This window comes from Capra hircus, chromosome 10 (assembly GCF_001704415.2).
Source record: "Capra hircus breed San Clemente chromosome 10, ASM170441v1, whole genome shotgun sequence".
In the NCBI taxonomy this organism is placed as follows: domain Eukaryota; kingdom Metazoa; phylum Chordata; class Mammalia; order Artiodactyla; family Bovidae; genus Capra; species Capra hircus.
The window spans coordinates 59,905,652-59,931,411 of NC_030817.1; the positions used below are offsets into that span (position 1 = coordinate 59,905,652).

At 37.7% G+C, this 25,760-nt stretch overlaps 1 protein-coding gene across 1 annotated transcript in view; it reads left to right on the forward strand.

Moving 5' to 3' along the window:
* SOS2 (SOS Ras/Rho guanine nucleotide exchange factor 2) overlaps positions 1-25,760 on the forward strand; it is a 101,574-nt gene that overhangs the window by 15,326 nt on the left and 60,488 nt on the right. Inside the window, exons 2-5 of the mRNA XM_018054371.1 lie at positions 5,930-6,055; positions 9,961-10,092; positions 11,027-11,191; positions 22,173-22,376. Coding sequence (XP_017909860.1) covers positions 5,930-6,055; positions 9,961-10,092; positions 11,027-11,191; positions 22,173-22,376 — 627 coding nt within the window. The remainder of the gene's footprint in view (positions 1-5,929; positions 6,056-9,960; positions 10,093-11,026; positions 11,192-22,172; positions 22,377-25,760) is intronic.

Here is a 25,760-nt window from a genome sequence, read left to right on the forward strand (position 1 = left end):
GGAGAAGAAAATAGCAATCCACTCCAGTATTCTTGCCTGGAAAATCCCATGAACAGAGGAGCCTGGTAGCCTGCATTCCATGGGGTCACAAAGAGTTGGACTTGACTTAGCAACTGAGCACGCATGTACATGGGTACATGCTGCTAAGTCACTTCAGTCGTGTCCGACTCCATGCGACCCCATAGACGGCAGCCCACCAGGCTCCCCCATCCCTGGGATTCTCCAGGCAAGAACACTGGAGTGGGTTGCCATTGCTTTCTCCAATGTGTGAAAGTGAAGTAGCTCAGTTGTGTCCGACCCTCAGCGACCCCATGGACTGCAGCCTACCAGGCTCCTCCATCCATGGAATTTTCCAGGCAAGAGTACTGGAGTGGGTCACCATTGCCTTCTCCACATGCGTGCATAGCCACATTAAAAATATAAGAAGACACAGATCAAGTTTATCTAAATAACATGTTTAACCCAATGAATGTAGTCATTTCAGCATTTAGCCAACAAAAAAAATTATTGAGATATTTGACATTCTTTTTGTATTCTAGATCTTTGACATCTGGTATGTATTTTATAGCCCATCTCAGTTTGGTCGAGCTACATTTCAGGTGCTCATACTAGCCACATGAGGCTAGTGTCTCCTGTATTGGACTATAGAGCTTTAAAAGATATAAATATATTGAACAGTAGAATTGCCGGATTATAGAGTATCATATCTTGAGCTGTAGTAGATGACAGCAAAGTTTTCCAAAGTGATAGAGCCATTTTGCACCCCAGTGCCAGTGTGTGTGAGTTCCCATTTTTCTGCATAATCACCAACACTTAATATTATCATATTTTTTTACTTTCTTGTCTGGTAAGTGGGTGACAGATTTCACCGTGGTTTAATTTGCACTTCCCTGATGGCTAAAGAGCTGGAGCACATTTTCACATTAATTGACCATTTGAATTTCTTCTTCTGTGAAGTACTGGTTTAAAATTTTTTGCCAATTTTTTTCTATTAGGATTTTCATCATTTTTTCCCTGTTGAATTTTTAGAAGTTCTTTATAATATATTCCGAATGTGAGCCCTTTTGTGTTATGTGTTAACATAGATCTTCAACTCTGTAACTTGCCTTTTCATTTTCTTAAAGATGTCTTTTGCTGAACTTGTTTTAAATTTTAATGTTGATAAGTTTGTAAATCCTTTCCTTTATGGTTAGTAATTTTTGTGTCCTTTTTAGTAACTCCTTTTCTGTCCTGAGGTCATGAGATTGTTATCTATTATCTTATTTTATATTATCAGAACTTTATTAGGTCTTTTTATTTAATAGATCTAAAATCAGACTAAAATTGATCTTTGTTTTAAGCATGAATAGGAGTTGATTTCATTCTTTCTGTATGAGTGTCCAGTTGTTCACTATTCACCCACTTGCCCCACCTTTCCTCAGCAATTCTCCCCCTACCCATTGTGCCACCTCTGTTGTACATCTAGGATCTATATATCTGTAGACTTGTTTCTGTACTGTCTGTTCTGTTCCATTCATCTGTTTCTCTGTCGTTATATCAACATTCTTAAATCCTGTTTGTTGTTGTTCAGTCGCTCAGTTGCGTCCGACTCTGCGACCATGCACTGCAGCACACCAAGCTTCCCTGTCCTTTACTGTTTCCTGGAGTTTGCTCAGACTCATGTCCATTGAGTCAGTGATGCCATCCAACCATCTCACCCTGTCACCACCTTCTCCTGCCCTCAATCTTTCCCACCATCAGGGTCTTCTCCAGTAAGTCAGCTCTTAGCATCAGGTGGCCAGAGTATTGGAGCTTCAGCTTCAGTATCAGTTCTTCCAACGAGTATTCAGGGTTGATTTCCTTTAGGATTGACTGGTTTGATCTTCTTGCAGTCCAGGGGACTCTCAAGAGTCTTCTCCAACATCACAGTTCAAAGTCATTAGTTCTTTGGTGCTCAGCCTTTTTTATTTTCCAACTCTCACATCCGTACATGACTACTGGAAAAACCATAGCTTTGACTATATGGACCTTTGTCAGCAAAGTAATGTCTCTGCTTTTAAATACACCATCTAGGTTGGTCATAGCTTTTCTTCCAAGGAGCAAATGTCTTTTAATTTCATGGCTGCAGTCACCGTCTGCAGTGATTTTGGAGCCCACAAAAATAAAGTCTGTCACTGTTTATAATTTTACCCCATCTATTGAAAGAGAAGAGTATAAAAGCAGGCTTAAAACTCAACATTCAAAAAATTAAGATCATGGCATCCGGTCCCATCACTTCAAAGCAAATAGATGGGGAAACAATGGAAATACGCAGGGTGACAATATACAGCCTTGATGTACTCCTTTCCCAATTTTGAACCAGTTCTTTGTTCCATGTCCAATTCTAACTATCGCTTCTTGACCTGCATACAGGTTTCTCAGGAGACCGGAAAGGTGGTCTGGTATTCTCATTTCTTTAAGATTTTTTTCAGTTTGTTGTGATCCACACAGTCAAAGACTTTAACATAGTCAGTGAAGCAGAAGTAGATATTTTTCTGGAATTCTCTTGCTTTCTCTATGATCCAACGGATGTTGCAAATTGGTCTCCGGTTCCTCTGCCTTTTCTAAATCCAGCTTGTACATCTTCATGTTCTCAGTTCACATACTGTTACAGCCTAGCTTGAAGGATTTTGAGCATTAACTTGCTCGCATATGAAAGGAGTATAATTGTGCGGTAATTTGAACATTCTTTGGCATTGCCCCTCTTCGGTACCAGAATGAAAACTGACCTTTTCCAGTCCTGTAGCCACTAGTGAGTTTTCCAAATCTGCTGGCATATTGAGTGCAGCTCTTTCACAGCATCATTTTTTAAGATTTGAAATAGCTCAGCTGGAATTCCATCATCTCCACTAACTTTATTCCTAATGATGCTTCCTAAGGCCCATTTGGACACTGCAGCGTGTTTGGCTCTAGGTCAGTGATCACACCTTCATGGTTATCAGGTCTTTACGATCTTTTTTGTACAGTTCTGTGTATTCTTGTCACCTCTTCTTAATATTTTCTGCTTCTGTTAGGTCCATACCATTTCTGTCCTTTATTGTGCCCATCTTTGCATGAAATATTTCCTTGGTATCTCTAATTTTCTTGAAGAGATTTTTAGTCTTTCCCATTCTATTGTTTTCCTCTGTTTCTTTGCATTGGTCTTAAGGTTTTCTTATATCTCCTTACTATTCTTTGGAACTCTGCATTCAGATGGGTATATCCTTTCTCCTTTGGATTTTACCTCTCTTCTTTTCTCATGTATTTGAGAGGCCTCCTCATACAACCATTTTGCCTTTCTGCATTTCTTTTTCTTGGGGATGGTATAGAGGTGCCCTATGAAGTAGGGTGCACTTCATGCTGCTGCTAAGTCGCTTCAGTTATGTCCAACTCGGTGCGACGCCATAGACGGCAGCCCACCAGGCTCCATCATCCCTGAGATTCTCCAGGCAAGAACACTGGAGTGGGTTGCCATTTCCTTCTCCAATGCATGAAAGTGAAAAGTGAAAGTGAAGTTGCTCAGTCGTGTCTGACTCTTAGTGACCCCATGGACTGCAGTCTACCAGGCTCCTCCATCCATGGGATTTTCCAGGCAAGAGTACTGGAGTGGGTTGCCATTGCCTTCTCCTGGGTGCACTTCATAGGGCACCTCTATAATTTATAAAATTGTATGGTCATTCAGAGATACTTCTATTGCTGGGGTTTATGACCTAGTATTCATAGACTTCTAGTAGGTTTGTTTTATTTATTTTTTAACTTTGCAACACGTTTTAATTTTTGCTTTATATCTAATTACAGTGTTTGAAACCTAAAGAATTACACATTATCTTCAAATTTGAGTGTGTATATAAATATCATTTGTCTGAACTCAGCACATTCAGTGCCGTGGTTTCTTGGCTTACATCTGCTCTGAAATCATCAAGCTTTATAGGTGTACCCAGGGGGCCCTGAGGACATAGGAAACAATAGCCAGAGTTTATAGTTTTTAAAAGCAAATAAATCTGGAAAGAAAAGCCAAAGGAAAAAAGTTTGACTCACCTTCCTAGGGTCTGTAGCCAGGAACCCATGCTTTTTTGAGGGACATCTGGTCTGTTTTGGTAGCTGGGCTACCCAGTTTTCTCTTCTCAAACTCAGGGGTCAAACATCTGAACTACATTAGTTCAGAGAAGTTCAAGTATGTGCTTGGAGAAGGAAATGGCAATCCACTCCAGCACTCTTGCTTGGAAAATCCCATGGACGGAGGAGCCTGATAGGCTACAGTCCATGGGGTCGCAAAGAGTTGGATACGACTGAACAACTTCACTCTCACTCTCTCAAGTATGTGCTAATGTGGACATCAGCAGTCAGGCTGGCCCAGAAGTTGTGAAGTGGGCCCAAATACACTGAAGACCTTTATGACACACTATACAGACTCCCTGGGTGTTCTGGGCCTCAAATTTAAGAGTATCTCTTCTAACTCACAGCCAGTTTTGATTCTGCATATAGCCCAGGTCTAATGCAAAATGTTCTCTTTCTTTTGAACTGTAGGAAATAGTTTTGTAATAGAGTCAGCAGCCTAAGTGAAAAGGGTCCTGCCCCTTGCCTCCCTGGGAGAGTGAGAGTTGGTAGTAATCATGCTGAAACTGAAGAGAAGCATCTGACTCACGTGGTGCAATATTGGTATCACTTTTTAGTCATGACCGCAGACCTCAACCACTTTTCTCAGAAAATGCCTCTGGAGTTGGTCGCAACTCTAGAAAAACAGGGTAGATTGAAGACCAATGACCCAAAGCACCTGAACTTGTTATCTGTAAGCAGAGTGGTGTGGCTTTCATCTGAGGCAGAGGGGGGTTGTAGGAATGGGAGCAAGAATGGTGTTGTTTCTGGGTAAGGGGAAAATGCAGCTCGGAGCAGAACGCCTCTGACCCACCTCTGTGGGGCTGATAGTACCTCAGCTCCACCGTTGGCCTACATTTAGCCAAGCTTCCTCCTCCCCCACACCCACCCCCAACAACTGGGCTTTACACTCACATGCAATCCACCAAAGCATATAGACAAACCTCTGAGGCACTGCAATAGCTCTACTCAAAGGGGAAAGAAAAGACATTAGGATTATAATTGTCACAGGAAGGGCAAAACCCAAAGCATGTACAAAGTTATGTACATGTTTCTGTACACAGATAGATGGCTGCCTCTCCTCTTATCACAGAAATTTACAGCCTCAGGACTTTTGTGAGAGTGACTGATATCGTCCCTAATAGGATCCTTGTACAAGTAGGTTTATTAACTTCAGGGTATCCATGCTTCCTCTCAAGTTGTATAGAATATTTTATGTGTATATGGTTTTTTGGTGATAAGGAGAAGAGAGACCAGTGGCTTTCAGTTGATTTTCATAGAAAATCAAGTTGTTTAGTCACTAAGGCATGTCCAACTTTCTGCAACCCCATGGACCGCAGCATGCCAGGTTCCTCTGTCCTTCACTGCCTCCCAGAGTTTGTGCAAATTCATGTGCATTAAGTTGGTGATGCTATCTACCCTCTCTCTCATCCTCTGCCACCCCCTTGTGCTTTTGCCTTCAGTCTTTCCCAGTATCTGGGTCTTTTCCAATGAGTTGGTTGTTTGTATCAGGTGCCCAAAGTGTTGGAGTTTCAGCTTTGGCATTAGTCCTTCCAATGAATATTTAGGACTGATTTCCTTTAGGATTGACTGGTTTGATCTGGTTGCTGTTCAGTCTCCAACCCCATAGTCTAAAAAAGATTAAGAATGATTTCTATGAGTTAAGAAAAGTTTACAGAAGCCAACAGATTTTTCCCCCCATATTTTTGGTGTGTTTTATGTCTGTATTTGAATAACCATTCTGATAAAGTACTATTAATTATACATAAGATTCTCAGGCTTTTGTTTAATAAGTATCATTTTGCTTATACTTAAATTGAGAATTTTTTTTTTTAAGGTTCAGGAGCAAGTACATCCCAATCTCTCAGCTAATGAAGAGTCTCTCTATTATATTGAAGAGCTGATTTTTCAGCTGCTTAATAAATTATGCATGGCCCAACCAAGGACTGTTCAAGATGTGGAGGTAAAAATTATTCTATTATTTCAAAAAGTCATTGAACCACTGTATAAATTAATTTTTATATCTACATCTATATCATTTAAAATTATCATGGAAACTAAAACCATTGAAATCATATGGGGGGGTGTATGATCAATTCATTTTTGTCAAAGATGTCAAGGCAATTCAATGAGGAAAGTAAAATTATTCAGCCAAAATAAGTGTTAAAACAACTGGATAAATTTTTGGTGGGAAAAAACCCTTGAAACCAATCTCAGAAATTTAAGATATATCATAATCTTAAAAATAATAGGTGGAACTATGAAGTTTCTAGAAGAAAATGCAGGAGAATATCTTTATAAGATGATGTTAAACAATTTTTTTTTTACAGAGGACTCAAAATACCATAAATATCAAAATAATTAAATTGATGTGAAGAAAAAAATGATACAAGTCACAAACCTGGTAGAAATGCTTTCAATATGTATTCCTTACAAAGGGCTTGTATCCAGAATATGTTAAAAAACAATTACAAATCCATAATAAAAAGATTCTTTGTTCACCCAAATGAGCAAAAGTCTGGAATAGACAGTTTGTAAAAGAGCATATGAAAAGTATTCAAACTCATAATTCATCAGGGAAATAGAAATTTAAACTAAAAGGAGATATTTCACACCCACTAAAAGGGATAAAGTTAGACTGATAACATGGAATACTGATGGCATGTAGAGCAACTGGAACTCTTAAACACTGCTAGTAGGAGTATAAAATGGCAAAACTACTTTGGAAAATTGTTTTGCAGCTTCTTATAGTTAACTAAATACCTAATCTATGACCTTGCAGTTTTATTGCTGGGTATTTAATCCTAAAGAAATGAAAATATACCTTCACAAAGAGACTTACATAAGAATGTCTAAGCAGTTTTATTCATAGCAAGCAAAAACTGAAAACAGCTAAAATTTCCATCTATAGGAAAATGAGAAAACAAATTGTGATAGATTCATAAAATAGAATGCTACTCAGTAGTAAAATGAAGGAATAAACTATTGATATATGCAGTAACATAGCTATAATCTATAGTTATCACTTGGAGCAAAATATAAGCCAAACCCCAGAGAGTATATATCTATTGATTCCAATTACATGAAAATCAGAAATAGTGGAAAGTAATGGTGATAGAAATCAGGATGGTGGCTGCCTATGAAATTGAGATTAAGATGATAGAAATTTTCTGTAATCTTGATTAGTGAGATGGTTACATAGGTGTAAACATTTTTCAAAACTTATCTAATTTTACACTTAAGATCTGTGCATTTTACTGCATACAAATATTAGGTTCAATAGAAGACTAGTGTAGAATAAAGATATTTACTCATCGATTAAAAAAATATACATATATATATATATATATATATATATGAATGAGGAGAAGGCAACGGCAACCCACTCCAGTACTCTTGCCTGGAAAATCCCATGGATGGAGGAGCCTGGTGGGCTGCAGTCCATGGGGTCGCGAAGTCGGACAGGACTGAGCGACTTCACTTTCACTTTTCACTTTCATGCATTGGAGAAGGAAATGGCAACCCACTCCAGTGTTCTTGCCTGGAAAATCCCAGGGACGGGGGAGCCTGGTGGGCTGCCGTCTACGGGGTCGCACAGAGTCGGACACGACTGAAGCGACTTAGCAGCAGCATATATGAATGAATGAATGTGAAAGTTGTTCAGTCATGTCTGACTCTTTGCAACCCTATGGACTGTAGCCTGCCAGGCTTCTCTGTCTATGGAATTCTCCAGGCAAGAAGACTGGAGTGGGTAGCCATTTCCTTCTCCAGGGGATCTTCCCAACCCAGGGATTGAAGCCAGGTCTCCCACATTGCAGGCAGATTCTTTACTGTCTGAGCTACAAGGGAAGCATGTGTGTGTCTGCCTAAAAGATCATGTGTAATTTAGTGCTGAAATACTGTTTTGGCTGAGTTACATGTGAGTATTTCTAAATTTTTAGAAATATCTGTCAGTATAGTTTTTAAAAGTTACTTTGGCATTATATTGTTTATGTCACCTTTCTTTGAAAATTATTGTCTAACAAGGCAACAACTTCCAGGGTAAAGGATAATCTCATTTTGGAGTAATAGACCTCCTTTCTGCCTCATGAGAAACCCGTATGCAGGTCAAGAAGCAACAGTTAGAACCAGACATGGAACAACGACTGGTTCAAAATTTGGAAAGGAGTACATCAAGGCTGTGTACTGTTACCCTGCATATTTAATTTCTGTGCAGAGTACATCATGTGAAATGCCGGACTGGATGACTCACAAGCTGGAATCAAAATTGCTGGGAGAAATATCAACAACCATAGCTGTACAGATGATACCACTCTAATGGCAGAAAGTGAAGAGGAACTAAAGAAACTCTTGATGAGGGTGAAAGAGGAGAGTGTAAAAGCTGGCTTAAAACTCAACATTCAGAAAACTAAGTATCCGGTCCCATCACTTCATGGCAAATATGAGGAAAAAATAGAAACAGTAACAGACTTTATTTTCCTGGGCTCCAAAGTCACTGTGGACATTGACTGCAGCCATGAAATTAAAAGACACTTGCTTCTTGGAGGAAAAGCTATGACAAATTTAGATAGCGTATTAAAAAGCAAAGATACTACTTTGCCAACCAAAGTCCGTATAATCAAAGCTATAGTTTTTCCAATAGTCATGGCAGATGTGAGAGCTAGACCATAAAGAAGACTGAGTGCCAAAGAATTGATGCTTTTGAATTGTGGTGCTGGAAAAAATTTCTTGAGAGTCCCTTGGACTGCAAGGAGATCAAATCTGTCAGTCCTAAAGGAAATCAACCCTGAGTACTCATTGGAAAGACTGATGCTAAAGCCGAAACTCTAATACTTTGGCCACGTGATGCAAAGAGATGACTCGTATTGGAAAAGACCCTGATGCTGGGAAAGATGGAGAGCAGGAGTAAAAGGGGACAACAGAGGATGAGGTGACTAGATGGCATCACTGACTCAGTGGAGATGAGTTTGAGCAAACTCTGGGAGATAGTGAAGGGCAGGGAAGCCTGGTGTGCTGCAGTTCATGGGGTCACAAAGAGTCAGACACGACTTAGCAACTAACAGTAACAACAATAGATCTATTAAGATTTTCAGGGACTCTGGTAATTGATGCATTTGTTTCCCTATTCTTTGTTGTAAGAATTGGATATAACTAAATATAATAAAAGCATACTTTTCAGAAGCTAAATATGCTAGAAGCTGAGAATGTAATTTAAAAAACAGGAAATTCTGCTGAATTGGAGTTTGATTCAGTTATCATCACTTCTCATTATTCCTGCCAATTACTGGTAACATTTATTAATAAGATTAGATGATATAAAAGGTTTGTATTGTTTTTGCCAAGCAATACATTTCTTTAAACTATTCTGAGCACTGCCACACACTTGATTCTTTAAGAGGTACATGATATTTCTTCTTTTTAAAATTTTCCTCTATAAAGCTCTGAGATTAGCAGGAGAATGACTGTTTACTAATTATTAATAACAAGTTAACAACTTCTGCTGGGTAAACAATTTTAACCCTAGAAACCTTGACCTTAGAATCACTGACTTAGCATATTTTATGTTTGCTTTAATCTCTAACATTATTACTTTTTCTTTCTTTTCCAATTTTATCTTAGTTATGCTTACACTTAAAGCTTTCTGTTTAAACTTCACCTTTTTATTTACCTGTGGGAATTATGTGGAAAAATCTTGATAGTGCTTTGAGTTTTTTTTTTTAAACAAAAAACGTTCATTTATTGCAGGAATCAGAACAGGTTATGTTACTATTAACTGTTGGCATGAGGATGATGATGGAAGTTAGTTTTGTATGAACTTTCCGTTTATGAGCACTTCTGTTAACGATAGTTCTGCTGTGATCTGAACAGGAACGAGTTCAAAAGACCTTTCCTCATCCAATTGATAAATGGGCTATTGCTGATGCACAGTCTGCCATAGAGAAACGAAAAAGAAGAAATCCTCTCTTACTGCCTGTGGACAAAATCCATCCTTCATTGAAGGTAAAAGCAAACAAGCAAACATACAATAACAAGACACACAAAAAACCATTGAGAGAAGTTGTTTTTAGCAAATAGTCCTTTATATAGTATTTATGTATCTATATACATGGTCTATAAATATATTTATGTATTTATATACGTGGTCTATGTGACTGTGTATGTGCAGTTGAATATGTATGTACTTGTATATACACATACACACATGCATACATACATATAGATGTTCTTTAATATATGCAAAAAGCAAAAAGGAATATACTCTGATAAAATCAGTTACTTTTCAAATAGTATTAAAAGTTAATGATAAGAAATAATACATCTCTTTGGCATCTTCTGATGACTGCTACCCTGATTAACTTTCAGCTTTTTGTTGTGTATAATGCAAAAGCTACTCTGAGTTCAGAACTGTTTTTAAATTCATTTGTATCTGTTATAGATATTTTTATATACATTGGTAAAGTTGGGTGTTGGGTAGGAAATATTGTTTAGTCTGTACAGAGTAGCTGGTGTACCTGGATTTGAATATCCCTTGGTAGCAGTTTTAGAACCCCCTACATAGATGTCCTCTCATCAGTAGAAACCATTGTAATTTGGGAATATTAATTTTAAAAATGCAAATATTTGTCAGATGGGTTTTGGATAATATGTCAAGAGGTTTTCAGTGAAGTCCAGTCTAAGATTTCTGTCTTAGAATCAACTATCTCTTCTTGTTTGATACTAAAGGCAGATTTGTTAGATTTAAAAAATCAAAACCAAAACCCTGATACTGAGCCAACAGCTCATTTTCCATCCTGTGGTACCTTTGAGTTTAGACATTTGGTTTCTGGAAAGTTGTTTATAAGCAAGAATGTTAAATAAAAATTTTAAGTGTATTTTATCTGCTACTTGGCAGTGCTACCATTTTGGAGAATTAAATTGTTTATTTTTTCCACAGGAAGTTTTAGGGTACAAAGTGGACTACCATGTATCCCTATATATTGTGGCTGTGCTAGAGTATATCTCAGCTGATATTTTGAAATTGGCTGGTAATTATGTTTTTAATATCCGACATTATGAAATATCTCAACAAGACATTAAAGTGTCAATGTGTGCAGATAAGGTAAGTGTTTAAAAGTATTTAAATTTAGCTACAATGCTAGTGATTACATGTCACTTCTATCTCTGTTTTTTAATACAGGGTTATATTAGTGATTTTTATAATTCCTAGTGTTGCAAGACAGAAAAATGGTGGCCTTACAGACTAATAACAATGATATTTTCAGATTTTTCAGCATATGGTGGGATGAGAATCTTTTTTTTTCCATCAAAACTTCTTTACATGCAGAGAAGAAACATCCAAAACCTCAAACAAGTTTTAAAAAAGTAGTTTGAGTTTTGTATTTTTAGAAAGAGAATAAATCCAGAATATTCAGATACTTTAAAGTTTAAGAAGTAATTTTGAAAAGCATACTTTGATTTTGTAGCATAATTCAGTGGGGCATGAGGAAAGAGAAGAAGATTTTACAATGCCAGAGTTACTTTCTTCTGATCATTTTTTTTGTTACTTCATTCTTCCTGTCTGTAAGCTACTGAGGAAAGAAACTGAGTCTTTTATTTTCCTCTCTCCTCCTTTTCTTCCCTTTCTACTTTTCTCCTTTTTTTTTTCTCTTTTGAAATCAACATTTTTGAATGCCTGTTATGTGTCAGATACTGCCCTGAGCAATGTACAACACTGAACATATCAGCAGTCCCTGTGTTAGAAGGAATTTGTTTTAGTGGGTAATAAAGTATTATAAACGAATAATTGCAGTACAAGATAATTAAAACTACTATTATACAAATGAATCAAAGGTGCAGTGGAGAAAGTGATGAACTCTGGATAGGGAAGACCAGAAACACTTCATAGGTAAGTGCCTAAGCTAGACCTCTAGGTGTGAATTACCCCCAGGGTCTGGCCTAGGACACTGGTTCTTCACCTTGCACATCAAAATTACCAGTATTCTCTAAAAGAATACTGATGTCTGCATCTTACCTCTAGAGGTTCTTATTTACTTGGCCTGGGATTGGCCTTTAGGCTCACAAATGATTCTGATGTACGGTTAACAATTGAGAGCCATTGTACTATGCCATAGTCTCAAAAATGATTTTTCACCTAAATTTTATTATAGAAATTCCTTATTTCTGTTTGACTTCTCAAAAAATGAAAAACAATGATTATATGTTTTTTTTAACTCAGTTTCTAGCTTACTTTTAGAAAAGTTGCATGTACAAAAAAAGATACTCCCTTGTACCCTAAACCACTTGAGAGTAGGTTATTGATATAGTTTAGTGTATCATATGAACAAAAACATTTTCCTGTATAATCACACTGTGACAGTCAAAATCCAGGAAATGAATGCTGATATTCTGTAATCCTCAGACCCCATTCAGGTTTTGCCAGTTGTCCCAATGACGTCTTTTATAGCAGAATGATCCTGTTCAGAATCATGTGCTGTGTTTAGTTGTCGTGTATCTTTTTTTTCTCCTTGTTCACTCTGGAGCAGTTCATTCTTCCTTTAACTTTTATGACCTTGACATTTTTAAGGATTATGCTTATTAATGTTTAAAATGCTCTTCAGTTATTTCTGACATTTTCTCTTGATAAGTTTCAGGTTATGTATGGAGCTGTGGCAGAAATGCCATAGACGTTCTCATTGTACTTTCTCACATGACAACAGTTTTGATGTGTCCCATTTTTGGTGATGGTCAGTTCAATCCCTTGATTAAGGGTTTGTCTCCTAGATTTCTCTACTTTAAAGGCCTCCTTACCCTTTGGTAATTAATGAATATTTTGTGGGGTATCTGAAGGCTATGTAAATATCTTGTTCCTCATCAGACTGTGTGGTGGTTTAGTCGCTAAGTCGTGTCCAACTCTTGCTACCCAATGGACTGTAGCCTGCCGAGCTCCTCTGTCCATGGGATTCTCCAGACAAAAATACTGGAGTGGGTTGCCATTTCCTTCTCCAGAGGATCTTCCCGAGCCAGGGATTGAACCCAGGTCTCCTGCATTGCAGGCAGATTCTTTACCAGCTGAGCTACGATTTATTTTAATATGGACTCACTGATTCTTATTTTATTTAGTGGAATATAAAATTGTTACTTTATTAGTTATTTTGATATTCAGATTGTCTCAAGTTGACCAGTGGGAGCCCCTTCAGTTTGCTTCTCTGTCCCTGTCTCTCTCTTGACATAAGATGCTCCAGGTTCAACTTGTTCTTTACCTGGCTACTCAAGCCTGGAATTAGTTGTTTTCTAAAAATTCCTGGTTCCTTTTAGTGGAGAATGGTCTTTAGAAACCATGATCTTGGTGCTCGATGAGCTCATGATAATGGAGTGTTACTCCTCTGATCTCTTTAAGGTCAAAATTAGGGTGTGTGTGGGTGGGTGTGTGTGTGTGTGTGTACTCCTCTGATCTCTTTAAGGTCAAAATTAGGGAGGGTGTGTGTGTGTGTGTGTGTGTGTGTGTGTGTGTATGTGTGTACTCCTCTGATCTCTTTGAGGTCAAAATTAGGGAGTGTGTGTGTGTGTGTGTGTGTGTGTGTACATACGTACATGGGCTTCCCTGGTGGCTCAGTGGTAAAGAATCTGCCTGCCAAAGCAGGAGATGTGGGTTTGATCCCTGGATTGGGTAGATTCCATGGAGAAGGAAATGGCAACCCACTCCAGTAGTCTCGCCTGAGAAATCCCATGGACAGAGGAGCCTGGTGGACTACAGTCCATGGGGTCACGAAAGTGTCAGACAAAACTTGGTGACTGAGACAACAATAACACATACACATACATCTATATTTATGTCTTATGTGTCTTTAGATGAGTTCTCTTCAACCCGCGTTCACTACCACAGACTTCATTTTCCCCTCCCCTTTTTTACATTTGTAATTCTGTTATCTGATAGTGAGAAACCTGGCTCCTGTTTTTCTTAATATATTTATTTGTTTGATCAACCCTTCTGTATGTGACCAGTCTCCCAGCAGGCCTATCTCCCCATACTGGTGTAGACACCCTATTTTGGCATAGAAACCCTCCTCCTCCTTTGTATATGTTCTCCTAACCCTCCTCAAATTCTGACAGTCCCATCTTGGTCCACTGCTGCTGGACCAGCTTCCCGTGCAAATACCCTCCTTACCCACTAGGGCTCCAGCACCCTGCATCAAGCTGCCCTATTATATGGATAGTCTCTGTACTCTGATTGATCTCCTAACATCTTCTGCCCACAACCCTCCACTCCCGTAAACACCCTCCCTACTCCTCTCAGGAACTCGGACACTGAGATGGGGCTCTGCAGCTTTTCCCCACACCCTCATGCAGGGATTCCTCCTTTATTTGCCCCATTCCTCCACTCTCCCTGCCCTGAATAGTGGCCTTGCATGGGATTACTGACAGACTGTGGGAAGGGGAGACTATTCTATATCTGAGTCAGTTAACTTTTCTATGACTCTTTTTAAAAGCAAAAGTAGTTAAATTCTTAGAGAATTACACAGTCTCAGAATTACAAGAGACCAGATCTATACGCAAACTGACAGGTGGTAGTCACATAGCGTCTGTTTGAGCACTGGGGAGCTTATTGCTCATAAAACTGTCTATTCATTTTTATAGAATTCTAGTTAGGTGAAATGTCTTCCTCATAGAGAGTTAAAATTAACTTTCCTATTAACTTTTTTCCAGACTAGCTGTTTTTTATTAGCAAGAATATACTTGATAATTCAATATGTACTATTTTAAATGCACCATGCTTTTTAAAAAAAATTTTTTGGATGGAATTATCCAAAAGAGATTTTATTAAAATTCAGTGCATTTTTAGGGTACAAACCTGTAGTAGAACTATAAATATCAAGTATGGCATGCATTAAAAATTTTTTTACTGAAATATAATTGACTTACAATGTTGTGTTTAATTTCTATTGTACAGCAAAGTGACTTAGTTATATATATATGTATATACACACACACATATATATATACACTTGTTTTCATATTCCTTTCTATTACAGTTTATCATAGGATATTGAATATAGTTTCTTATATATATAGTTTCTACTATACAATAGGACCTTATTATTTATCCATCCTATATATAAAAAGTCAGTTTTCATCTGACTTTCCCATTAACTTTGATTCCCTAATTCTAATCTCTCTTCTGGACTACGTTAGATAAGATGAAACTGTTCTTCAGAATAAGTCATTCCGTTATTTAAAGCATTTTTCCATGTACTAAATTTTCACCTTTTGAGACGTCACAAACCAATCTTTTTGACATGATTTTCAGATTTTCTTTGAATTGCTCTTAGACTGTGATTTCAAAAATAAAGACAACAGTCTAGATTTGTTCTGACCACACAAAGTACAATGAAATGCCTACTTCCTTTATTTGGTATGATGTTCTTTTATAATTTTACTATTAACTTTTTGAAGCGCACCTGTTGTTCTGTTTACTTGATGAGTTCACAGATGTCTCAACTCCCTAGGACTTTTCATTGGAGATGCTAGTATGTTATATGTCTCAACTCCCTAGGACTTTTCACGTGAGGTACTAGTATGTTATAGCTTTGATTTCTTACAATGTGTGCTGTTGGTATTTTTTTTTATCCAAGTTTGAATTCAAATTTATCTCTCTAAAACTTCATACTGTTATTGAGACTGTGTCCAGCATATCAAGATATTTTAAAAATCTGATTTTGTCATTCATCGTTATAGATATCCTACTAGCTTTTTGTAATATATGCCAGTCTAAGAAACTTAGTTTGTTTCAGTTTGAATTATTTATTAAAAATATTAGAAAAAGTATAATAGGTGATATTCCTCACATAATGTTATTAGAGGCATCCTTCTAGATTAATAAATTACCACATTTTTTCACTATGGCCTTTTAGTCAGCTGCCATTTCACCTCTTTGTCTAATTTGGGGATCAGCAGGCTTTATCTGTAAAGGACCAGATAGGTAGGTGAATATTTTAGGTTTTGTGGGCTGTATATATATGTTTGCCTTTCTTTGAATCACTCATCTTTGCTTTTGTGGCAGGAAAGCAGCCATAAAACAATGAGTTTAGGCTGTGTTCTAGTAAAACTTTATTTATACAAAAGGCAGTAGGCTCATTGTGGACTGTGGGCTATAGTTTGCCCATCCTTTCCTCCTATGATTCCAAATTTGTCACAAGAGACTGTTGTATGTATAGGAAAGATCCAAATGACTTTATTTGTGGGACTAGTCATGTGAATGGAGTAATGAGACTAGTGTGATATGGTGTGATCTTCGTAAATCTAAACTGATTTCCTGTGAGCACTGTTTCAGGAACTTACAAGCCATCTGTTTAATAAACTGTTCAAATAAGTGCTTTCTAGAGGTCTCTAGTTTCCCAGACAAGGTCGTATAATTTGACAGAGAACTTGAGAATCAAGTTTTTTTCTGCATTTAAAAAAGGCAGCATTTGACTGGTGTTCTGGCCCATCAGAGATTCCTGAGAATAGTTAGATGATCATAGGAAGGAATTTTAAAGCTTAACCCTTCATATATTTTCACTATTAAGGAAAATAATATTCAGATCAGAAAAATAGAAAATATATGCTTAAGAGGAAATTTGATGTTTAAGCAAGGCAAAGCCTTTGACTGTGTGGATCACAATAAACTATGGAAAATCCTGAAAGAGATGAGAATACCAGACCACCTGACCTGCCTCTTGAGAAACCTATATGCAGGTCAGGAAGCAACAGTTAAAACTGGACATGAAACAACAGACTGGTTCCAAATAGGAAAAGGAGTATGTCAGGGCTGTATATTGTAACCCTGCTTATTTAACTTATATGCAGAGTACATCATGAGAAACGCTCAGCTGGAAAAAGCACAAGCTGGAATCCAGATTGCCAGGAGAAATATCAATAACCTCAGATATGCAGATGATACCACCCTTATGGCAGAAAGTGAAGAGGAACTAAAAAGCCTCTTGATGAAAGTCAAAGAGGAGAGTGAAAAAGTTGGCTTAAAGCTCAACATTCAGAAAACGAAGATCATGGCATCTGGTCCCATCACTTCATGGGAAATCGATGGGGAAACAGTGGAAAAGGTGTCACACTTTATTTTGGGGCTCCAAAATCACTACAGATGGTGACTTCATCCATGAAATTAAAAGACACTTACTCCTTGGAAGGAAGATTATGACCAACCTGGATAGCATATTGGAAAGCAGAGACATTACTTTGCCAACAAAGGTCCATCTAATCAAGGCTATTGTTTTTCCAGTGGTCACGTATGGATGTGAGAGTTGGACTGTGAAGAAAGCTGAACCCCAAAGAATTGATGCTTTTGAACTGTGGTGTTGGAGAAGACTCTTGAGAGTCCCTTGGACTGCAGGGAGATCCAACCAGTCCATCCTAAAGGAGGTCAGTCCTGGGTGTTCATTAGAAGGACTGATGCTGAAGCTGAAACTCCAATACTTTGGCCACCTAATGCAAAGAGTTGACTCATTGGAAAAGACCCTGATGCTGGGAGGGATTGGGGGCAGGAGAAGGGGACACAGAGGATGAGATGGCTGGATGCCATCACCGACTCGATGGACATGAGTTTGAGTGAACTCCGGGAGATGGCGATGGACAGGGAGGCCTGGTGTGCTGTGATTCATGGGGTCGCAAACAGTCGGACACGACTGAGCGACTAAACTGAACTGAAGCAAGGCAAGAGAGAGTAAGAGCACAGAGCTGTTCTGAAGATTATTTCTGTGGACCCAGATGTAAAAGGAGTTGAGTTCTTCTGTATTTTTTCTTTTGTTGTAATATTACTCCATCTGTTTCAAGAACCGATTCTCCTTTACTCTTCTTGTGAACATGACCAAGAACTGCTTTTATTGTCCTAACATTTATTCTGATCCTTAATTCAGTTAGTCTTTAGCTGTTCATTATAAGTCCTGTGTCTGCCCAGTCACTCAGTTGTGTCTGACTCTTTGCAGTCCCATGGACTATAGCCCACCAGGCTCCTCTGTCCAGCAAGAATACTGGAGTGGGTTGCCATTTCCTCCCCCAAGATATCTTCCCTATCCAGGGATCAAACCCCTGTCTCCAATGTGGTTCCTCCATTAGCAGGTGGATTCTTCACTCCTGAGCCACCCGGGAAGGCTATTGCAAGTCGTCGCTCAGTCGTGTCTGACTCTTTGCAACCCCATGGACTATAGCCTATAAGGCTCCTCCATCCATGGGATTTTCCAGGCAAGAATGCTCGAGTGGATTGCCGTTTCCTTCTCCAGGGGATCTTCCCAACCTAGGAATTGAACCCGGTCTCCCGCATTGCAGGCAGATGCGTTACCGTCTGAGCCACCAGGGAAGCCCTTACAAGTCTTAGCAATTTCAGTTCAGTTCAGTTCAGTCACTTAGTCGTGTCCAACTCTTTGCAACCCCATGAATCACAGCACGCCAGGCCTCCCTGTCCATCACCAACTTCCGGAGTTTACTCAAACTCACGTCCATGGAGTCAGTGATGCCATCCAGCCATCTCATCCTCTGTTGGCCCCTTCTCCTCCTGCCCCCAATCCCTCCCAGCATCAGGGTCTTTTCCAATGAGTCAACTCTTCGCATGAGGTGGAAAGTATTGGAGTTTCAGCTCCACCTCGCAAAGTATTGGAATTTCAGCTTTAGCATCATTCCTTCCAAGGAACACCCAGGACTGATCTCCTTTAGGATGGACTGGTTGGATCTCCTTGCAGTCCAAGGGACTCTCAAGAGTCTTCTCCAACACCACAGTTCAAAAGCATCAATTCTTTGGGGTTCAGCTTTCTTCACAGTCCAACTCTCACAAACATATGTGACCACTAGAACAACCATAGTCTTGACTAGACTGACCTTAGTCGGCAAAGTAATGTCTCTGCTTTCCAATATGCTATCCAGGTTGGTTATAACCTTCCTTCCAAGGAGTAAGTGTCTTTTAATTTCATGGCTGCAGTCACCATCTGCAGTGATTTTGGAGCCCCCAAAAATAAAGTCTGACACTGTTTCCACTGTTTCCCCATCGATTTCCCATGAAGTGATGGGACCAAATCCCATGATCTTCGTTTTCTGAATGTTGAGATTTAAGCCAACTTTTTCACTCTCCTCTTTGACTTTCATCAACAGGCTTTTTAGTTCCTCTTCACTTTCTGCCATAAGGGTGGTGTCTTATCTGAGGTGCATATCTGAGGTTATTGATATTTCTCCCAGCAATCTTGATTCCAGCTTGTGCTTCTTAGCAGTTTGCAAACATACAATATATGTATGCTCTTTAAGCAGGTGTCTTTTGTACATTTACTGTGCATCAAATGCTGTGGATTTTAAGATGAAATTATGGCTCTTATCTGTAGAAATGTCAGTATAATTTAAGTGTTTATATAGAAAAGAAAGAGGATGCTTATGGAGGACTGAAGCCAGGGAAAAGATTTTGATGGAGGAGTTCATTAAGAGTTGGGAAAAGCTATACAAAGACAATTATATTTGAGCTAAGTGATGAAAATTACTAAGGATTTATCAGGTGAACAAATGTGAGAGTTGGAAGGAAAGAGAAGTAAGAAAAGGTGTTCTAGACAGGAGAATAGAAGGACCTGACCAGTTTTAAGAACTGTTTGTGAGTTGGAGTTAAAAGGATCTGGGGACTGATTTGGTGTGAAAGTTGAGAAGTGTTAAGTCTAGGGTAAGGACAAGTTTTCTAGCTATGAAGTAGATGGTGCTTGATTAGTGATTCTGAAGTGAAGTGTACGTGTATGGGTTTTTCAGACAGTGAGATACCTAGCAGGCCTTTCATAGCACTCGTCTAGATTCCAGAGAGTTTCTGACATAAATATTTAGGGAGTCATTAACTAGTGATTGATAATCATCTAAGAAGGTGAGCTCACTCAGAAGAAAATATAGTACATGTTTCCGACTGATGGTCTGCTAGTGAGTAGGGGTTCTCCACCTAGTGAATAGGGGCTCCAAGTTTATTTTTTAAAATTTTGAATTATTTGCAGTCTGTTTACATTTACAAATAATGAAAATTCTACATAAAATCTAGATTTCAGACTCTTCTTGAAAAAGAAAATCAAAATGCCTGATGAAATAGCTACCATTGAGCACACTTTCCTGTTTAGGTCCATGTAGCTTCTAGTTTGCCACACTGCCACACTGCCTGTCACCTCTTATGTATGTTAATATGATGTATCATCTGCCTGACTCCTGTAGCATTTGCATTCAGGATTTTGGGAGTTGTGTGGCCAAAACAGTTCCAAAAATGGGACCCTTCAGTGGGTGGCAGGGAAGGTAAGCAGTAGAGAAGGAGGCCTCACTGACAGAATGGTGTATGAGAAGCCAAGGGAAGAGAAATTTTAAGAAGTTCTGGTTAGCTGTGTTAATAACTAGAGAAAACAAAAAGATATTCAGACATTATTAGTGAGTTTCAGTAGAGTGGTGAGCTTGAGAACTAAGAAATTAGAGATACCAAGTACAGACTGCTTTAAAAATATCTCTAGTGGGGAAGAGAAGACAGTTCTGTGTCATACTTTCCATTCTTTTGTGTGTCTGCTAAAATCAGAGTTCATTTTCTAATTCCCTATGCAGCCAGCCCCAGTGGTTTCTTCAAAGGTCTTAAGTGGCTGAGAATGGGAGGCGATGATGTTCAGATGGAGGGGGCAAGGAAGAGAAGAGGGATTTTAGAGTATCACAGGAGATGAGGCTGGGGAGGTAGGCCAGGGTTAAATTGTAAGTGGCTTTGTCTTCATGAAATTAGAATTGGATACTGAAAGCAGTGATATCCAGTATCATGTTTATGTAGGATGTGACACAGTTTGGTGTTAGGAACATAATTTTGAAACTGGGGTTGGGAAGAAACCTGTGTCAAGGAGCTCATATTGCAAGACCTTCTAAGAGGTGATGTGGCTGCTTAATAGTCTGATTTGAAGCTTGGAGGGTAATGGAGAGAACTGACCAGCTTTAAGAAATATTTTTGAGTTAGATTTAAAAGATCAGGAAAGCAGAATTCATGTTTATTTTGCTTATTGCTATATCTTACCAACATCTGGCACAATTTCTGGTGATCAGTAGATATTTTTGAGAATGAATGAGTATCTAATATTGTCAGAATTTGCTCATTCTCTTATTTGTTTTACTTTTAGAGCTTCCTTTTTGGAAGTATGCTTTTTTTTTTTCTCTTAAATTCTAAGAAAGTAGTTTTCATTTAGTCATGCATATATAATTAAGTAGGTCCAATTTTTCTTTTCTTTTTAAACTATCAATATGTTTAATTCTATAAAGTATGGTCACCTTTTTCCTATTGATTTTAATATACAGCTAGCTACTGCATGTTGCTTGACTCAAGTCCATAGTACCAATCTTTATTCTTTCCTGAAAAGGGAAATTGTCACTATAGCAATTTCAGCATCTGTGGGATGCTTGATTTTAACAAATGAACTTTCTATAGCAGTTGTTAATGTAGTAAATATGCATCAGATAAGCATCATGCTATTACTATATTTTGTGTCTCGTTTCATTTTTCTCCTTTAAACTCCACTTAAGTGCACCTAAGCATTCTTATAGTGGGATAAAGAACTACTATTTTTAATGCCTATTATTTGCTAGTCATAATAGTATGCATTTTATGCCTTCACCTCATTGAATTCTTTCATCAATTACATACATGTAAGGGATCTGACTTTCGAAGGAATATTCGAAAATATTATATTGTCTATAATCACAGGTAAATGATAGAACTGTGATTTTTGGCTCAGATTGTTGTTCTCCAAATGTGTGCTCTTTTTGCTATTGTATATTTTGTGTTTACATGTATGTATGTATATCTATATACACACAGACACACATGTTTTGTGTACATAATGTGTGTATATATGTATTTCACTATTAGGTTTATTTTCATAAATATTTATTTTTCTATATCCAGTTTTATTTGAACATATATCTCACTCCAGCTTTTCATATTTCTCTTTAGTTTTCTTTAAAAAATTTGGCCTATAATACACATAGCTCTCATTGTTTAATAATATTTTAATTCCAAGTACTTTGAAATGGTCCTGTAACAGTAAGTAAGATAAGTTTATTCATTACTGATTTATATTTCTTAGGTTTTGATGGACATGTTTGATCAGGATGACATAGGCTTGGTTTCTCTTTGTGAAGATGAACCTAGTTCTTCAGGCGAATTAAACTACTATGACCTTGTTAGAACTGAAATTGCAGAAGAAAGACAGTATCTACGGGAACTAAATATGATCATAAAAGTGTTTCGAGAAGCTTTTCTTTCTGACAGAAAGCTGTTTAAACCTTCTGTAAGTACCTTTTTGGGTCTGAAAGTCTGTCTACCCCCAAATGTCAGATAGTAGCTTAAAAATCATAAATAGTAATTTTATAAACTTAATAAGTATGTAAAACAAAAATATGGTTTTATATAGCACTGTGGTATTGTTTGGCTTTATTTAAATTTTTTCAGTTTTTTATTGAAATATAATTGATACACATTCCTGAATGAGTTGTAGGTATACAGCATAGTGATTCACAAGTTTTAAAGTTTATACTCCATTTATTGTTAGTATAAGTTATTGGCTATATTCCTCATGTTGTACAATACATCCTGGTAGCCAATCTTACACTCGATGGTTTTTAGCAACCACTTCCCCACCCCTATACTGCCTCTCTTCCCCCACAATAGTAACCACTAGTTTGTCCTCTATATCTGTGAGTCTGCTTCTTTTTTGTTATAGTCACTAGCTTATTGTATTTTTTAGATTCCACGTATAATTGATACTTGTCTGTCTCTGTCTAATTTAATTCACTTAGCCTTCCCAAGTCCATCCATGTTGCTGCAAATGGCAGAATTTCATCTTTTTATGGCTGCATAGTATTCCATTGTGTGTATATATACCACTTCTTTATCCATTCATCTGTTGAGGGACACTTAAGTTTCTGCCATATCTTGGTAATTGCAAATAATGCTGCTATGAACACTGGGGATGTTGTGAGAGTTTTTTTTTTTTTTTTTGAAAGAAAGTTATCAACTTTAATCAATTGATTTCTTACAGAACTTTGCCCATATTTCTGTGACAAAATCATGTTGTGTGTTTTTTAGTACATGAATTGTTACACTAATATGTTCAGTGACAATGAAAATTAGGCACAAAATTAGGGGAATCACACTGGAATAAAATCTCTTTCTACTGTGCAATATTTGAGATTTATAGTTATTCATTTGAAGATGGTGAAAGAAATGTATGGTCTAGAAAAGAAAGATATACATTTTTTCCTATCTTTTGGTAAATACTTTAGGGTAGTATAAAATTTTAATGGTGAGACTTTTTAAGAATAAAAGTTTATGCAGAATGTCTCATAAACAAAGGCAGAGTGGCAGAGTTCTACTCTGCTGGGTAGGAATGGGATGAATTATGATGGGGATCCAAGAGAGTCTTGTCCATGTTTTTCTTACCTCTGTAGTTTTCTAAGGAATCTGTCTAGACAGATACTGTGTGTGTTTGTTTAATTTAGATTTCTTTTTTTTCCTTCCTTTCTTACATGATCTATTTTCCCTTGGATGTCCGAGTGTCTTTCACTTTAAATTCTTAGCTTTTCTCTTACCTCCTGACTTCCTCTCCCAAATAACTATTGTGTGTGTAAGTGTATGTGTTCAGTCCCTAAATTGTGTCCAGTTCTTTTTAACCCCATGGACTGCAGCACACCAGGCTTCTCTGTCCTTCACGATCTCCCAGAGTTTGTTCAAACCCATGTCCATCCAGTCGGTGATGCCATCCAACCCTCTCATCCTAGCTTGTCCCCTCTCCTCCTGCCCTCAATCTTTCCCAGCATCAGGGTCTTTTCCCATGAGTCGGTTCTTTGCATCAGATGGCCAAAGTATTGGAGCTGCAGCATCAATCCTTCCAATGAATATTCAGGGTTGATTTCTTTCAGGATTGACTGGTTTAATCTCCTTGGGACTGTCCAAGGGATTCTCAAGAGTCTTCTCCAGCACCACAATTCAAAACCATCAATTTTTTGGTGCTCAGCCTTCTTTATGGTCCAACCCTCACATCTGCACATGACTACTGGAAAATTCATAGCTTTGATTATATGGACCTTTGTCGTCAAAGGGATGTCTTTTCTTTTTAATACGCTGTCTAGGTTTGTCATAACTTCCTTGCCAAGGAATAAGTGTCTTTTAATTTCATGGCTAGAGTCATTGTCCACAGTGATTTTGGAGCCCTAGAAAATAAAGTCTGTCACTGTTTCTATTTTTTCCCCATCTATTTGCCATGAAGTGATGGGACTGGATGCTATGATCTTCGTTTTTTGAATGTTGAATTTTAAGCCAGCTTTTTCACTCTCCTCTCTCGCCTTCATCAAGAGACTCTTTAGTTCCTCTTCACTTTCTGCCATTAGGGTGGTGTCATCTGCATATCTGAGGTTATTAATGAAAATGTAAGGTGTTTTAATTGGCTTTTATCCTTTTTTTTTTTTTTAATTTTATTTATTTTTTTATTTTTTAAATTTTTAAAATCTTTAATTCTTACATGCGTTCCAAAATGCATGTTTAGTTTAACATTTGATAATAATTTCTACTGGACACACTGCCTTAAGTAGTTAACATTTTTATGTTTTTCAAAGTACTGTCCTATTTTGTGTGACCCTTAAAAATTCTCTGAGATAGGTAGGACAGGCATTATCATCTCGACTTTACTGGTGAGGAAATAGACACAAAATAGTTATGACATGATAAGTTACTTACGGAGGTTGAACTTGATTCTTCTATACCACAATTGGGTTTTGTCTAAAGTGTACGAAGAATTAAAAACTTAACAAATGCTGTTAGCTAATAACAATTGCTGGAACTATTACCCTCTTTACCTTTTGTTCATCCCATCACTTCTCATTCCTCAAGAATTAATTTTTATGGTTCTTTTTTCACTGAATTTGTACTGATTTGACAGAAATTTTTCATTAAATATTAAAGAGCCAAGAGAAAGAGCAAATCGCTTTATCTCTATATTATATTTTTACAACATAGATGAGACTGTAAACTTTTGAAATAAAGACCATCTAAGATCAGAGCATAGAATTCAGTAATATTTGATAAAAGAATGAATGACTGTTAATCTTAATTTACTCCTTTGGGGTGGACCCCTACCCCTATGTCTTCAGAAAACTCACATTTGTGGAAGGCCTAATATATACCAGGAGCATTTTTTAGAAATCATCTCATTTCCTTCTCTTAAAAACCTTATGAGGTAGGTCTTAATATACCAGCTGTGTGACCCTGGACAAATTGCATAATTGCTCTGTGCCTCTGTTTTCTCATTCGTAAAATGGAGATAATGATAGTAGCTAATCTGTTATGAACTTACATGTCAGGTACTTATAGTAGTGCCTGGAACATAGTAAGTGACCAAGAAATGTTAGCTGTTATTATTGTCCTAATCCAGGGTCATTCACCTCGCAAGTAGTGGGACAAGGATCCAAGCTCAAGTCTGTTAGGTTCCTTAATCCATGTTTCCATTACCAGGTGCAGAATGAATATTAGTTGTCTATAACCTGGATAATCAGTCATGTGGTCTTCTTGTTTCCAGAGTATTTAACAGGTTTTAACCCAGATAAAATTCACACTGAAGAGCTTGACTGAAATCTTTGATTCCTCCTCTAATTTAAGAGACAGGTCACATACTGTGGAA